The 16,868-nt window shown below is 47.4% G+C and overlaps 4 protein-coding genes across 4 annotated transcripts; 1 reads left to right on the top strand and 3 right to left on the bottom strand.

Annotated features, from left to right (window-relative positions):
- Window positions 1-130: 130 nt before the first annotated feature.
- On the top strand, window positions 131-1,155 carry BDBG_16049 (uncharacterized protein; the record flags this gene model as incomplete). Its single annotated transcript, XM_031724081.1, has 3 exons — window positions 131-186; window positions 330-490; window positions 540-1,155. 3 exons carry the CDS (start codon window positions 131-133, stop codon window positions 704-706), a joined length of 384 nt encoding a protein of 127 aa, XP_031575591.1. The 3' UTR covers window positions 707-1,155.
- Window positions 1,136-7,282, bottom strand: BDBG_00087 (peroxisomal biogenesis factor 6). The gene is made up of 3 exons (XM_002628795.2): window positions 6,404-7,282; window positions 2,543-6,299; window positions 1,136-2,469 (listed from the first exon to the last, which is right to left on the bottom strand). The coding sequence occupies exons 1-3, from the start codon at window positions 6,588-6,590 to the stop codon at window positions 1,920-1,922; spliced, it is 4,494 nt and encodes a 1,497-aa protein (XP_002628841.1). The 5' UTR covers window positions 6,591-7,282; the 3' UTR covers window positions 1,136-1,919.
- Window positions 7,283-8,588: 1,306 nt separating this feature from the next.
- BDBG_16048 (uncharacterized protein) lies at window positions 8,589-8,774 on the bottom strand (the record flags this gene model as incomplete). The annotated part of the gene is made up of 1 exon (XM_031724080.1): window positions 8,589-8,774. One exon carries the CDS (start codon window positions 8,772-8,774, stop codon window positions 8,589-8,591), a length of 186 nt encoding a protein of 61 aa, XP_031575590.1.
- A 102-nt stretch (window positions 8,775-8,876) lies between these two features.
- On the bottom strand, window positions 8,877-9,221 carry BDBG_16047 (uncharacterized protein; the record flags this gene model as incomplete). Its single annotated transcript, XM_031724079.1, has 1 exon — window positions 8,877-9,221. The coding sequence occupies one exon, from the start codon at window positions 9,219-9,221 to the stop codon at window positions 8,877-8,879; it is 345 nt and encodes a 114-aa protein (XP_031575589.1).
- Window positions 9,222-16,868: the final 7,647 nt, after the last annotated feature.

Raw genomic sequence — 16,868 nt, 5'->3', positions numbered from 1 at the left:
AATTTCCCAGGGTTGTTCCTCATTTCCAGCGCTTATGCAAAGCACGAACGGATATATATATATAAATATAAAGGAAAATGAGGTCTTTGCTTTGAGCATCAGTTCTTCAGTTCAAAAACCAAACCTGCAAATGTCACTCGCAGAGAACAGAACATCAATTTCTTCAGAGCTCACAAGTCATATAAAGTAAGTTTCTTTCAGTGCAAGTCCTTGTATTCTAGGGCGAATGCTTATGCTTTCTAGGAAATGTCTGACTATCTGAGTTCTAACACTCCGGTTAAGATGATCAGCTTCTCAGAGTACTGTAAAGTCAACAGTTGACAGTTTAGGAGGAGAAAGGGTGTGCAACAATGGACTGAGGTTTCCCCTCAAGGTGGCTTTCAAGAGAGCACTGAGTTGTCACCTCTCCTCCTTTCCCTTGTACATCAAGAACAAGCTCCTGGTGAACCGCTCCATTGGTCATTGTTCGTCGCCCGCGAAGACCAGACTGGTATGGTATGTATCAAGTCAAGGACAATGCAGAATTCATGACATACCAGCTTGGGATAGCCCGGTCGACATCACCACCTTGACATCATTCTTCAACTTGTACAACATAGCAATTGTGACTGAACTGCAAGCTGGGATTGTGAAACAGGTTGCAGGACAAAAATCCCCACCTCAAGCACCAAGTTGGCAAGCTGTCACAGAGAATTGCCAAGGATGAGCTGTGTGTGTGATTGCTAAGCTCATCATCAAAAGAGGCATCATTGAGAACTTTGAAGCTTGAAATGACATGGTTGATGTTACAACAAGGCTGATAGTGAAGCTTCTAAAGTGGCTATCAATATATGCTATTCAGGCCATGATGAGATAGATGAAATTTGAGGTGTTCAGAAAAGAAGTTAAATATCTCAAGTTCAATCTGAGTCTGTTCTGAGCCATCTCTGTATGTAAACATTGCACTGTGTCTATTGTCTTGCAGCTTATCTGTTCTAAGTTGTTTAGCTTTTGTTCATACACAGTCTGCTAGATCTGATTTAATAGTTATTTATTTTCATTCTCTACTAGTATTCAGAACCTCACCTGATTTTCTCAGGTTCATCTTTGTATAATTGCTTGCTCTCTTTGTGTGAAGATGTAATGTTAAGTAAAGCTTGATTGATTTGAAAAGTATGCTAGCTACATAGCAAGGTCTTCAAGACTATAAAAATGTTTCAGTCTATTTTGAGTTTTCTTATAAAGAATGAGATTGATTCAGTTTTGATACTCATTATTCTGAGTCAACTGAATGAGCACAGATATCATACTGAAAAATCAGAATAAATGAATAAAATTGAAATCTTGTAACATAGATAACAAGATTGTAAAGATTGACTTGAGAAGTGAGAACTAAGAATGAGAAGAAAACTGACAGAATATGAGAGAGAGAAGAAAAGACATTTTATAGACATCTGATTGAATAAGATGAAAAAGAGAGCATCTGATGAGACTGTAAAAGAGAGTCATTTTCAGTGTTATTTTTATGATAGATTGAAATCTAGATGAATGACTGTTGAGCAGATGTGAAACATCATGACTGAAAGGTGATGATTAACAGTGCTAGATGAGTACAAAAAAGTGATGATACTCAGCAATGAGTGATGAAGCACTGACTCACCCTTCAAAATTACAGATGAAAAGACAGTTATTAGCTGTTTCTGATGTCCATTTTCATGTCATTTTCACTGGTCCTCATATTCTAGGTGTTAATGTCAATAATTACAGCATGCACATGTTGACAAAAACACGAGGGAAATGCGCTACAAAATGGCCTCAACAATGTGCACTTCAAAATATATCTGTACACTATACCCAGAAGAAATATCAGTACATATATACACGCAGATGGTTATGGATTAGCGGCTACAATCCGCCAAAAGCCTCAAGGGGCAACACGATCACGACGGTTTATCACTTCGGACCAAGTGGTCCGTCCGGATAACATATTCGTCCTCTTCTGCTTCATCACCATTGGTTGCCATTGCCAGACCATCAACAACAGTGTCTTTGCCCTTCCCTTTCGACCCGCGTACGGCTGTTCCATTCACATCCCCTACATTCTCATTACCAACCGGGCTATCAAGGCCATTTTCCATATCCTCATCAGGCTCCGAATGTTGATCAAGAGAGGATGGCACTACGGCGCTCTTCCCCTTGGCCCCGCTAACATTATTTTTGCCCTTGCTCCGTGAGGCCTTATTGCCGTGTTTGGCTCGATGAGGTAAAATTGAGGAAGCGGTTGATTTGTTGGCGTTGTTTGTAATGTTTGCTAGTGTGGGGTCCTCTAGACGTGTCCCGGGTTTAAGCCCATTGACCGCTTCGCCTATTGTCAAAGGAGCGTGCGAGGAAGTTTCTGGGCCAGCTGTTATACTTGGCCTTGGTTTCTTTGCATCGTCCACTGATTCGAAGGTGCGGCGAACTCGTTCGAAATGTTCAAGCTCTTTGGCGCTGTTGACGGGTATTATGGTTAACATCATTTGTTCCAGAAACCGAACTGGCAGGGAAATGGAATATTACATACCTAACGCTGGCAACAAGTTCACTCTTTGCCGCTATGAAATCTTCTTCCGTCACCATGACTGCGATATCTTCAGGGGTCGCCAAATGATCGAAGAAATAAGCCGTCGTAACTGGTCCTCCGGGCAATTCTTTAATTTTCTCGTCCACAGCACTAGCTTTGCGTGTGATGGCCTTGAGCATAGCGTCAGAGCATAATGCATATAAATCAGCGCCCGTGTACGTAAAGGGTAGCTGCTCAGCAATCCGCCGTAGCGAAAGGTCTGGATGTAAGTTGAATTTCCGCGTGAGCGCTTCTAAAATAGTAACTTGTTTCTCATGTGTATCCGACACACCGAGATAAAGCATTTTATCGAATCGCCCTGGTCGGAGAAGTGCAGCATCCAGGAGATCAGGACGATTGGTGGCTCCAATTACGAAAACCCCGCCGCCATTTTCGTCTCCACCGCTCATCCCGTCGAGTTCGGCGAGAAGCTGGGAGACGATACGATCCATGACGCCACCGCTATCTCCTTGGTTTCCACGCTTCGGTGCGACGGAGTCCAACTCATCGAAGAACACTACACAGGGTCTGGCATCGCGGGCGCGCTGGAAGACGCGTCGAACGTTTGCTTCAGACTCTCCAATATACATATTGAGTAGTTCGGGACCCTTGACTGAGAAGAAGTTGAGAGAGAATTCTGTAGCGATAGCTTTGGCGAGGAGAGTCTTCCCGGTTCCGGGGGGTCCGTAAAACAAGATGCCACTTCGCTTTTTCATGCCCTTCGCAAAGAGCTCTGGTCGTTCGAGTGGGAGTTGGATGGTCTCCATAACAGCATCCTTGACATTTGTAAGGCCTCCAACATCATCCCAGCCAACGTTCGGAATATTGGGTGCACCAATGGCGTCTGCAAAATTCTTTCTGGCGGCGTCCACAGCGGCATCGAAATCCTCTTTTGTCACACATCGAGCTGCATCTCCACCTGCAGCTTGGATGTCTCGCACGGTGACCTTTAATCTTTCATCCGAAGTTGTAGCACTCTCTGCTAACTTTTGCAGACGAAGAGTTTTAACAGCAACAGCACGCTCAACGACATCGACAAGATCCCCCGCAACGAGAGCGGCGGTTTTCACTGCGACTGATGCCAAGTCGACGTTAGCTGAAACTTTGATGCCTTGGTCATAGATCACGTTTCGCAGGATCCCTTCTCTTTCCTTTTCCTCTGGAGCTGTCATTTCAAGTTCATGGGTGAAAACGCTTCGAATGCCCTCGGAAACTTTCTCAACGTCGGTCGTTGTAGCGATGATAACTCTCGCGTCTGCCACGATCTCCTTCATTGCTGTAACCATCCTATCAGCCGTTAAGACATCAATATGCTGGATTAGCAAAGCAGTGGAGTTTGCTCCACAGGTAAATGCCCTATCCGCCCTGGCTTTAAGGAAAGCCTCCGTCTTCACGTCTCCCCCATTTGCTCCTCCTTCGGCCAGAATATCGTAGGAATCGATCGTAAATGTGTGAATACCAACTTCGGCACATGCACGCCGAGCAACCGTTGATTTCCCAATGGCCCGCTGGGTAGAAGTAAGTAGGATAACAACTGGTTTCATGCCTAATTGGATTGCCCTAGGGCTTGTAGATGCAGAAATAAGCTCCCGAAGGCGTTTCTGTACTGCAGGGACAAATATCGTGGAAGGCTCTGTGACGAAGGAACGTGACTTTCCTATATCACTACACGTTTTGGGCAGCGGCTTCACACCCAGCCAATACTCCCACCCATTATATAATGTCCCGGGTATGGTACTTATTACACTTCCGGCCTGTACCATTCTTGTCGAAGAAGTATCAATGACAGCCACTCCCCCCCATCGCTCATCTTCAGAGCCGTTTTCTAATCCTTCTACAAGAGCAGAGACAACCTGGCTAACACGAAACCATGCAACGCCCACCTTCCTCAATGCGTTCTGGGGTCTCGATTGCGAATCAGGAGAGAAACCAAGCTGAGCCGTCACATCATCATCTTCACCAGGTTCAGGGCCCTTCGTAGAGGAGAATATTGTTTTTCCTAGTCCTTCATCAACGCTTATTCCAATGAGATCACCGCTCTTCACTAGCCGTTGCTTTGATTCAAAATGGCGTTTTAATCCAGCAAAGAGAACTGGCTGGAGGGACCTGTCCATAGAAAGGGGTGTGGAAATTTTAAGTAGGGTAACTTCTTTAGCAACAGGCGGTGTTTTGGGTGAACTTGATTTTGATTGTACAATCCCAGGCCTTGAGCTCGAATGGTGAGACCCATGAACCAATATCGGAGAAAGTTTTAAGTATTTGGGGTTTTCTAGATTGTTTAACAGGATGGGTGGCACTAGCACAGTAGGAGTAAGCCCATGGGATGGCATCTGCGATATGGTTGATCGTCTCGAATATCGCGGTCTTGGAGATGTTAGTCCTGGGAGACCGTAAACCCTTACAGCCCTCCAAGTCATATCATCAGCAGCATTCTCCGTAAGCCTGTTCAGGCCATCAAACTTTAGAGAAGATAGCATATTGAGCTGAGGTTCCTCAGCAGCTTCGATCCTAACCCAGTCACCTGAAAAACAGCCGATTTTGGCAAGTGTGTGAATATCCACGTAAACGAAGGAGTCGGAATCTTCGGACTCTCGTGGCTTAGGGTGCAAAATATCATTAGGTATTCTCTCCATCAGTCCTTCTGCTCGGAATGTTTTCCCAGCATATCTTCCTGTACGCGCAGTGGCGCTTGTGAAGCTGGAGAGCATTGACCCTGGGGTATGGACATCGAATCTCTTGTCACCTGGGCGCGGAGTCGCAGAGGTCATTGCGGACATTGTCCCTGAAGGTTGTTGTGGCAGCTCGGGGGCTGCCAACGAGATCATATCATCCAAGGAGTCGTCAGAACCATCGCTGTAACTCTGAGCAGAAGTGTCTGTGTCGGATTCGTCAGGTGGTGATGTACTTTCCATATCTGTGCCGTTCGATTTCTCTTCCGCGGCCGAATAAAACTGTTCATTTGAGGTATCGTCTGCTTCATCTTCTGCCACCTCTTTTAACAGCGCCTGGCCTGGAGATGGCAGACCCTTAGATATACGAGACTGTTGCTGCGATTTGGTTTGGACAAGGACGATTCGAGTAGTAGGTTTGACTAGGCCTTGAGACACAGGCTCGCAGAAAGAAATTCTGGCAGGTGGGGGTGGTGCATATGTGATAGGATGTGAAGGTAACGGCAGAGGAAGTAAATCCCCCGCATGTAATATCCTTTGTGCGGAAATCGCCTCACGAATAACACCGATTAATCGCTCTTCTCTTTCAGCAGCAGCCTCCTTCGTCTCTTTGGAAGACTTTTTTATCAGGTTCTCTGGGCTCCGTCCCTTGGCCCAGAGGCCATTGATCCCCTGTGTTCCTGGACCGAAGCCCCCACCGAACTTATTTTGAATCTCATCCACTGTGCTGAGCAGATGGCGCTCCACCGTCACATAGATTGTATCTAGATAAAGCGGGACGACGTCCAGCACATGAATTTCGATTGCTCGTTGGCTCGATATAGAGTTGCGAGTTGGGTCAAGTGTCTCGAGTGCTTGAACAAATGACTGGATTGATCCACCAAATGCTGGGAAATGGACGGTCGAATGGGATATTGGCGAAGCTTGGGATTTAGCGGGCGACTGGAGGCGAACCGGGAGAAAGGTCCACGGCAAATCCTCCACCGGGAGATTATGCGGTGACCATGGAGATATGGCGATATATCGCACTTCCTGTGATTCCGCTAGAGCTATGACACGATCAGTATAAGTGATCCAGTCTACATTCAGAGTATATTTCCTGCGCAAAGAGCTTGGTCCAGGGTATGATCAGAGTCACAAGGCGTAGACGTACCTTCGATACTCGACCCTGGAAACAAATATGTAGCTAAATCATCAGAAAGGGTTCCAACATCCCCTCGTGCATGATGATCAAGCACCAGTCTCCCAGATACGGCGTTCTTGTTCGCTTGTCGTCGTCGAAGGCCTTCCCTCCGCCGGCGACGCTTCAAGTCCGTAGAACCCCGCGAAATTGTCTCCATCCTGTCTTCCTCACCATACGTTCATGTAAATTCAACAACAAGGCGTAACATAGATAAGCACGGCTGGTGCGATCAAGACAGATGAAAACCTGTAGATGCGAAGCAGAGTGTTGGTGTTGCAGCGGCGGTTCCGTGGCCGACAGACCAGCTTGCTTCCCACGCCCAAATCCCCCCGTCCCGATGCCGAGGTTCAGCGCGCCGGCCAAACCTCAGACGCAAAAAATCACAACCGGGTGAGAATCTACGACTAGGAACTATTAAATAGACGACAATTGCCAGTCTGTAGGAATAAAAGGAACGATGAAAGCCGGATACGGATCTCTTGCGGTGTTATCACTTCGGCAATAATGCCCAAAATTTATGAACTCCCTAGCACGCCAAGTTATTTATTTTTATTTCTGGTTGTTGCACCCCCCCGGCTTTCAATGACCTCCTTATACCAGGTCCCTCCCCAGCAATTCGGAGCTACCTGGTCACCTATCACATAGCCTTAACTCCTGCCTGCTAACCTTGGGCGGTTGTTTACTTATGCAAATGTTGGGTCACTCTCGCACGCGCATGTTGAAAAACGGCAAAGAGCGCGCTTCATCGCCTCAACCAGTTACGCAGTCAAGTATCAACCACAACAAATCTAGTTCTAGGAATATTTACTTTTTTTTTTTCCCAAGTTGCACATGATGATTATACAGCAGTCTCGTGGGGCTGTCATGGGAATGTCAAGGTTAATTCACCGCGCTGCTGCGAGCTGTTCTCCTACAAGCTCGTCTTCACATGCTGACGTGAAATTAGTTCCCATGCTTCGATTGAAGCCATTTTCAGGGCATTCTGCAGGGAATCAATGCGTGAGGTCGGATTTAGCACACACTCTCTAAAAAGCTACAGAGTTGATAATGATCCACGCACTGTTTTTGTTGTCTATGGCAGACAGTATCGAGCAGAATCATTTCCTCCACGGGAGCCTGAAAAAGTAGACTGCAACCCAGGAAAAGGAAAATATTGGAATGCCAGCGCCAATTAACAAGCTAGGCCACAATATCCCGATGAGCCTCTGCGAAAACGAAGTGAAACTACGGTAACAGCTGGTGATATCGGAATCACAAAACAGTCTGTGTGCAGCAAATGGAGGGACTAAAAAACAAATGGCCGGAGATGGTAACCAGTCTCCCATTCTCTTATTTATTAGTGTCCGGAACTACAAAGCATTTAGGAGAGAAACATTGCGCATAGCCCATCATCACCCACAATATACTTGGTTTTGAGAAATAAGGAGGTAATGACAGGCATAATTCAATATCGCAAACCGAAAGGCCCAAAAAAATAAACATCAGGCCTCTAAAATATGGATGGGTATCTTTTTGCCCTAGATTTAAGCCGTGTACACCATGTTCCCGGCTCTTAGGCTTCGTCCTCTCTTGATACCGAAAAGAGAACAACGTGAAAAAGGAAGGCAAGAATAAATTTAACCGGAATGGAGGGAAAAGGACAGAATCAACTACAGACGTCATCTTGATAACAGTTACCTGATGGGCACATGTTCACGGGCATACGTTGCTCAAACCAACCCAGCAACCTCGCACAATAGTCAACGTACGCCGGGAACCTGCGAATGCGGTGCCCCTCACCGGGATACAGTACGCACACAGACTCCACCCCCTTTTCCACCAATGCTAGGTGATACATCACAGCCTGCGTAGGTGGAGTACACGGATCATGCGTTCCTGCAATCTGTAAAATAGGTGTCTAGTGCCTTCCCGCAAATATCAGTGGCCTACTCTTTTGATACCCCCCCACCCACAGTGTACGGCTCTGCAACGAGCAACATGCGGTCACAGCTTGGAATATCTGAGGTACTGTGGAGCGACACCCAACCTGAAATGGGCGCGAGGGCGACTCTAGCCGCAAATATATCTGTCTGTGTTACTATCCAATGTGTCATGATGCCCCCGTAACTCCCGCCCGTTACGTCAATCCGGGACCTAGGTGCCAATCCGGCCTGGTTCAGATGCTCGATCCCGCTCCGCCCATGTCGCCGTATACCTGGCTGATGAAATCCTGGCCAAGCCCTGTCGAGCCACGGGGGTTCGGGCAGAATACGGCGTACCCATTTGCGGCGAGAAAGGGGCTGATATCAATATCTGTCCATGTGTCCTTGAGGCAAGAGACAGGTCCGCCGTGACAATGCATTATGAGCGGATAGGGAGCTCGACCCAGCTTGGGAGGCGGAGGAAACCTTGGATTTCTACCCCGTCAGGGGCTTTCCAAGTCACTGTGCGGCCTTCACCTAGTTCAGACTTGAGCCAGATCTTTCCTGAGTCCACGAAGGAGTGAGTGTATTACTGTCGTTTTTCCCATATCCAGCCTAGAAATTTGCGGGTATTGAGCCCAGCTCCCTGTAAAAATGGCAAAGCCGCCACTAGATAAAGGTGCTGCTCTGTAACTTGCAGATTCCGCCGTCCACAGCTTAGTAGTTGGTTTGGTGACCACGTCGGCTTCCTCCACGACTGTACTAGGGCCATTTAGTCCGGTATAGAAAAGTTTGGTTTCATCCACCCCATGACACGCGGGTAACATCGACGCTCCCGAGTTGCAATTGCTGAGATTCGGAATTGTCAACATCCACAAGTACCACATTCCCCACAACACCTTTTCGAGAATTACTTAAAGCCTTGATAAAAAGCAACATACTTTCCAAACCTTGATGATGCGACGCCCGCTACTTGGCTAGGTGACGGCGGGCGATATATAATTCGTTCAGCCCACTGATGCAAGTCGACTATAGAAACACGGCTCGAGTACCAGGCCGATTCAGTGAACCCGTCTGAGACAATTGCAACGGCATGGTTTGGTCCGCACCACGTAGCCTCCTACACGGTAGCTTGGGATAAACGGGCTGCAGGAATTGTCTTTTCTCTCACACAGTCATACATCACCAGCGAACGCAAAGGTCCGTCACAGCTCTCCGCCTGAACCTCCGGTGCCCAGGAAAGTATATCTTCGTCACGGGCTCTGGGTTCAGCTGTCCCAAGTAATAGTCTTACGCTGTCTGAATGCCATCTGGCCCACTCGACAGCGCTAGTCGTTGTACCAGGTATTTCAACCAGTTGTCAAAAATAATCTCCAGGAAGCAAACGACATCGATATCCCACCTTTCTTTCCCCGGTTGGACAGGAAGGAAATCTGCGTCCCGTCGGGGGAAAATTGGAATTGGGTATCTTGGTAGGGTTCGGTCTGCGAGCCTTCGCGAACAATGCGCACCCTAGCCCGCGCAGTCACCTCGATCAAACAAATGCGGGACTCAGGCCGACCTTCCAGTTTGCGCCATATTTGCCCCACGAATGTGATCAGTTTCCCATCCAGCGATGAGATTGGATCTGATGCCTGGGTGATTTTCCCAAAGCCCGGTTCGATTGAGGTTGTTGAAGTAAGCCTCGGTTTTCCGGAACAACGTGCTGTGTTATCTCAGCAAGCTCAGCCGCTTCATGACTAATGAGCCTCGCATGGGCCAAGGTTCGCACTATGCCCAAATGGGAAAGACAAATAGGATTCTGCTGTTCTTCTGGGAAGTTTGTCTAGTTATATGATCCATACATAGAGTACTCCGTAGATAAAGGAGGGGTGGGATGTGGCTTTGAAGAGGAATTTTCTCTTATGAGGAGAACGGTGTCTACCCAATGTTCTCTTCACAGGTGGAGGCCAAGACTGGGGTCGGGGGATGCAGCGAAAATGAATCTCGACAGGGAGGAGTTTGTTGTTTTTCTCAACATTCCACCTGATCCTTGTTCGATTCCAAGTACCAACTCTAACTAACAGTTAACAAAAGTATGTTCATTAAAAAAAAAAAAAAATCTTCAATCAAGAGCGTGCGTGAACCGTCGCATCACTTTCTTCCAGGTAAAAAAAAAAAAAAAATGCGGAATCGCCCAAAATCCCCCGAACGGTCGTCGTATGCAGGGGTGGGCTCATTAGTGCAGGATGCACAAAGCTGAAATCCAGAAGCCTGATCCTAATATTTACTTTTCTTTTTGGCATCTAAAATTATCTTGTGCGCGTGGTGGGTTATTTCCCCCCGCCTCCAGGTTCCAAAATACCTGATTTTCCCCGCCAGCAGCCGCAGGATTCAATCGAAACGAAATCAAAGGGGCAGCCTGGCAAACCAGATTTTTTTTTTTCTTGCAGGCCATGATGCAATTGCAATGCTACCTGCCTCGAGGACTTCGTGCCCCGCGCCGGGGGGAGGGTTCCTGAGTGTTGTTGCACCGTTATTCCCTTCAATCCGAATTCAATGATTGGCCTCATAAAATTTAGGCAGGCAATTTGTTCATGTTGTTAACGGCCAATAGGAGCGTGGAAGTTGTATGTTTACATATTTTTGTTTCTCCCTTGCTTTGCATTTATGCTGCGGCTGGCTTGTTTGGGGATGAAACATTTGAAACCCCCGCTGCAGGAGCTTTGCATTCTTGTCCACGTCGCATGTCCACATCGCAGGCATGTGTCTCCTATTCGCGGCAGCGGTTTTCTTAGTTTCCAAGGGGTGGGTGGGTTAGGTGTTCATCACGCATTTCTGTTTCGACAGATCCGCTTGGGATTGAGTACCTAAGCCCTTACTTGGTTGGTCCTTGGTCTGCATAAAAAACAGAAGTGGCTAGAAATAATGAGGGCCAGAAATGATGTGGCCGTGCAAAGCTTCGTGATCCTGCCAGTTTCAAATTTCATATGTTGTCTCTTTTCCCCCTTTTTTTTTTTTTTTGGTTTGATATCGAGGGAAGGGTTCAACCTTGGTGGCGAAATCGACGAGAGCGGGAACTGTCCAGTTGGCTCCTTGGCATTTTGAGCCGCAAAACCTTAAAAGTCGGGGATATTCTTGGCAATTCGGACGTTGATCCCGCCAACAATGGACAGGAGATACCGAAGGATTCGATGCATGCATTTACATGTAATTTCTTATCATTGGCGGATTCATGAAATGAATTACCTTCTTCCTCCTTTCTCACCTCTCGTTCACCTGGTTCTCTTTTGTAATTTGAGCATATTGGACAGATGACGACCGCCTGGTGACGCAACTTGGCCATGGTTATGGACTTATTAGTTGCTAGCCAGAAGATGACCGGTCCTGTGTCCGAAGGATCAGTTTTAGTGACTGGACACAGTGGACAGATAACAGACAGGGAACCAATAATGGCACTACGCTAAATTAATACTGTCCGAGCCAGTCATAAGCAAAAGCCGCGAAGAACAGGAAAGCAGGGCCAGTGCTCCAACAACAGGCCAGTCAGTTTTAGGGGTTCCTGGGACATTTGTCGTATGGTATGGAAATGACCAGCGGCAGACTGTTCAGGTCACCGAACTATTTCTGCACCAGATTGAGGCGCGAAACAGCGGCTGAAATGGACTCGGAGGAGGTGTATGGCTGGTATGGAGGTGGTATTTGGTGATGGTTTTTTTTTTTTTTTTTTTTTTCGTTGTTTTCCCTTGACAGACAGTTGTGGCTGTGGTGGTTGCTTTGGCGTTGATTGTGGGCCACGGGAAGCGCAATGATGGAAGTAGATAAGGAAGTATAGCTGGGGAGCTGGGGGGGTTGTTGTGTCTTTTCTTAGGAACTCTGCAACCTAATTTGTGGGGTCTTTTCATTTCTCTTTCTTTGATTTAGCTAATTTTGAACGAGTCTATAGGCAGATATATATATATATATATATTTAAAATATAAATATAATGACGATTATTCAGAAAACAGTGGGCAGATCCGTTGTAGCGATACAGATATCGTATTTTACCATCTGTACTCTTCCCGTCACGTACCGCTGACAAAGCTCATCGGAGGCACCTTTGACCCAAACTCCGACCCCCAAAGCAGCCTAGCGCGGTCCGCGATGGCCCCGGCTGTCAGCTTAGCCTGCGAGTTTCCACCAATCAGCACACGTCCTGGTTCGCCTATCAGGCAGACACGATGCTTCGCCTTGGCCAGCGCTGACAGTACGTACGCGGGCAACTGGCAGGCAGGCTGCGGCTCCCGCTCGCTGGGCTGCGCAGTCTCGTGTTTGAACGATCCCAACTGTTCTTCTCTTCTTCTCTTCTTCTCTCTCTCTTCCAAGGTTGTCTCTCTCCCCCCGTGTACTCTCTTAACCTCAAGCATCTCCACCACCGTGTCCTTGTCTCGTCCTCATTTCCCTCCTCCCTCAGCGTGTAGTCCTCAGTCACCCCCATCCTCCGAGCACCTCTCCTCTCTCCATCCAGTAGTCAACCCACTCGTGTCGTCTCTCAAGTGCCTGTTTGCCTTGTGCTTTTTTTCTTCTTTGACTGTCAAGAACTGACTCTTTTCTGAGCACTTTTTGTCTTTGTTTTTCCTATTATTCCCTCCACCTGGATTCATCTCCCGTTTAAATATTTGTCTCCATTGGATGGTCCAACCAGGGGATTTACTAGATCTGAGAAAAATTGGATCCAGTTGTCAGAATCCCACCATAGATTTGCCAGCTATCTCGGCTTGTCTCTTTGAATCGAGGGTCAGTATAATGCGATCGATGAGTCTCGAAGTCAATTGATATGGCCAGCTGGCATGTTTTATATATATTGTTCGTCCATGAACAAATCCGCTGAGATGTCGCCGTTGTGACTCCTTCTAGACGCTTCGTCTTGCAGATCCCGGTGCTCGATCCTGAATAGTGGCCTCAATTTTTATTCTTACATCCCAAGTGAGTCATAACAGTCACTACGTTCCATGTTTCCTTCTGTCGGGGAGGGGAGACGAAAGGGTGTACGCGGGCTGCTGTGTGTATTGTTGTCGTTCCTGTGCTAACTCGTTCTATTCTCCTACATAAAGCCAGTGACCCCCCCCCCCCCCCCCGTCGCAAGTATGTCCGAACCCCGGGTTCATTCTCGTCGTCGACCTTTTTATAATACGAACCTCCCCCACCTCTCGACTATATCTTCTTCTTCTTCCTCTTCTCCTTCAGATCAGTCGTCGGACCCAGCATGTCGTCGCTCAACACTACCCCATAGCATGACGTTGAAGAAAGGTGCCACCTTCCACTCTCCAACGACACCGCCGTCCGAGGATTCTGATCCGATCCCCAACTTCCACTCGCTGCTTCGACGCTCCCCTACCTGCTCAAGGTCCCTGGAGGATGTCATTGCTGCCGGCGAAAGACGCAGGGCTCTATTCTTAGACAAGTTCGAGCGTAACATCTCCGGTCTTGGAGGCGACTTTTCTACTCCTCCTCTGGACAAATATTCTTGTGATGACGACTCGCCTCTTCCACGTGCATTGTTGGACGCCCAATTGACTAACACTGACCCTATGAATGTCGAAGTAGACTCAATAAAGAAAGATAGAGATTTCAAAGCTGTCCGTGATCAGGATCGCTCTCGCCGTCACTCCTGCGATAGTGGAATTGGCTCCTCTATCAGTGGCGCCAGTATGTCGTCCACTACCGATACGCGCGAACAAGGTAAGAGTTGCTCTTTGACATGGGTGCACAACGTTATAGATGCCCTTGCTAATTATTATACCTTTGATTACAGTTCGCAAAGCTACACATTCACTCAAAGACCAGGTGACTAATGTTATCTCAACTCAATCAGCCATCAATAGATCTATATCATCCACTGCATCCTTGCCTCAAGTCCCCACCTTTGGCGTTGCAGCTCGCAAGAACATCGATCGTTTTATCCTCGTTCCTATTCTTCGCGAAAAACGACTATCCCCATTCCACCCCTTGATTCGTACGGTGCCCAACCGGATTGAGAGCAGAGAGATCTCGTGTCTTCGAGACCTTGAAAAGATTATTCTTTTCCTAGCACCAGTGAGTGAGATTCGCAGCCTTGATAATGTACCGGACATTGCTCATACGATCCATGAACGTTTAAAGCGGTACACCCAATCAAAAGCAGCCTATATTGGATTCTGCGAATTTACTATTCAGTGCCTACACACCACCGTCGGGTACTTGAATGATCGCGACCAGCGAAGACCTTACGATCGTCCTTACACGAACGGCTATTTCCTTGACCTAGTCGAACAGATGCGTCAGTACGCCGCTATGGTCGGCGCCTCTCGAGAAAGGCAGGGCCCCCGCCCCCGCTCGAGAACCACTGAAAATAACACCGAATATTCATCGTATGTGCAACCTCTACGTATTGACAATACTAATATTTCCCTGGGCTCACAAAATTCTCTTAGTGATGAGGAAGTCACCCTTGAAGGGGGATTGAGTGTCACTGGACGCCCAGCAGAATTAGTCCGGCGAAAGAAAGACAAGCAAACTATCTCGCTACGTACGGGAAAGCCTTACGACGAAAAAGCATCTCCTGTCATCCCGATGATAAAACGTACACTGAGCATGGAATCGTGCGATGATGGCGTTGCCCGTTCGATGGCTCGACGAAAGAAGAATGCACCACCCCTTGACATAAACCAGAAATGCAAGGACTGCGATAAAGTCTTCAAGAGACCCTGTGATCTTACGTATGTTCTTCTACCTCTTCTCTATTCCTTTTTTTTTTTTTTTTTTTTTTTTTTTTTATTCGTCCTTTCGCTAATATATATGATAGTAAACACGAGAAAACCCATTCCAGACCATGGAAGTGTGCAGAGCAGTCATGCAAATATTTCAAAATCGGCTGGCCAACTGAGAAGGAGAGAGACCGTCATGTGAATGACAAGCACTCCAAATCTCCACCTCTCTTCAAATGCTATTACGAAAATTGCTCTTACCAGTCCAAGCGACAGAGCAACTGCAAGCAGCATATGGAGAAAGCTCACGGATGGCTTTACATTCGATCCAAAAATAACGGTAAAGGTGGTAGCCGTGTGGCAGGCTCAGGTTCAGGCTCAGGCTCAGGCCAGCCCACTCCTCGCACCCCTAGTATCCAAACTCCCAACTCTGGAATCATGGATCTACCAACCCCTCAGACCCACCCATCTCCGTCCCCTTACTTGCCCAGTGTCTCTCCTTATGAGCAAAGTCTACAGAATACTAGCCCCCCTAGCGGTTACCCACTGAACGACATGATAGATCCACAAAATCAGGATTTCCAACTCTTCCCGGATTCCACCACAAACAATAACCTTTTTGATGACTTCAATACCAACAACGCGTTCGCCCCACAGTTGGACTTTGGCGCTTTCCAGGCTAGCTTGGAAGCTAGTGATCCAAATGAATACGTCCCGAGCTTGGACATGCACATTCCCTCCGTGCCCTCGAGTGCAAACACGCCCAATGGATCCGGACCCATGGGATCTGGTGGTCTGCTGGACGAAACAGCCTTCGATCCAACTCATGCAACCCCAAACTTCGACTTCGACTTTGATAACCTCGACAACGAGTACACAGTCATGAACATGCAGCTGCTCACTCCAGCCCAATCAGTTGAGGTGCACGGTCTTCCCTCTTTCACGCGGAATCCGTCCCCAACATGCCCGGAGCCACAGCAGAAGCTTAACATCAACCATAACCTCTCCCCTGCTGGTCAGGGGAATTTGATGCTTTACTCTCCCAATTCGCAGGAGCGCGAGCGGAATTTAGATCTGGACTTGGATCTGGATATGGATGAGGGGTTTTATGATGGGTATGATCATTATCACAACCAGCGTATGGGCATGAACAAACCAAGTGGTGACTTTACGCTCTATGAGAGTCCGTCCACCGCATCTGTCGACAGTATTAGTAAACAGGCAAGTTACGGTTTCGGATCGCAGCAGCAGCATGCCCACAATTTTCCAGCGCTAGATAGCTTCACCAACGGCGAGAGTGGGCGGTTCATGGACCCTGGTGCGGATGCGAATGTGAACGGAGGGGAGTGGAGTGTTGATCAGATTGATCCGATGGATTTAAATAGGGATGTTGATGAGTATATTATGGGTGGTTTCTAAGTGGTGTTTTTAGCGCGTGGTGTTTAGATTTTGGTGGGCTTCGAAGACCGATAGGAAGATGGTGTTGTATCCCAAGCACAGAGGGCTATTTTTTTTCTTAATTTTAACGATGTTCAAGTGTTCCTTGTTTCATTTGGAATTCTACAGTCATCTATTCTGATCTGATCTCTACTCCCAGCCTCACAATCCGACGTTCGCAGATCATCACCAATCCCTGTTGATTTTAATTACTCAAATCTTGCTTTTGAATATTTGTCCCCTTTTGTTTCTCTAATAATAATACATTTCCGGTTTATCGTCCAGATTTGATTTTGATTTTGATTTAATCCTGAGTTTTCTTTTACCATCTCGCCTCTGATGTTTTGCTCTTAGTGCAACTGATGCCTCTCCTTAGCTATGTATGACTCACT

The sequence above is a fragment of the Blastomyces gilchristii genome, assembly GCF_000003855.2.
Source record: "Blastomyces gilchristii SLH14081 genomic scaffold supercont1.1, whole genome shotgun sequence".
NCBI classification, from domain to species: domain Eukaryota; kingdom Fungi; phylum Ascomycota; class Eurotiomycetes; order Onygenales; family Ajellomycetaceae; genus Blastomyces; species Blastomyces gilchristii.
Note: the sequence above shows the minus strand (reverse complement) of the source record. Positions and strands in the feature narration are given on the sequence as shown.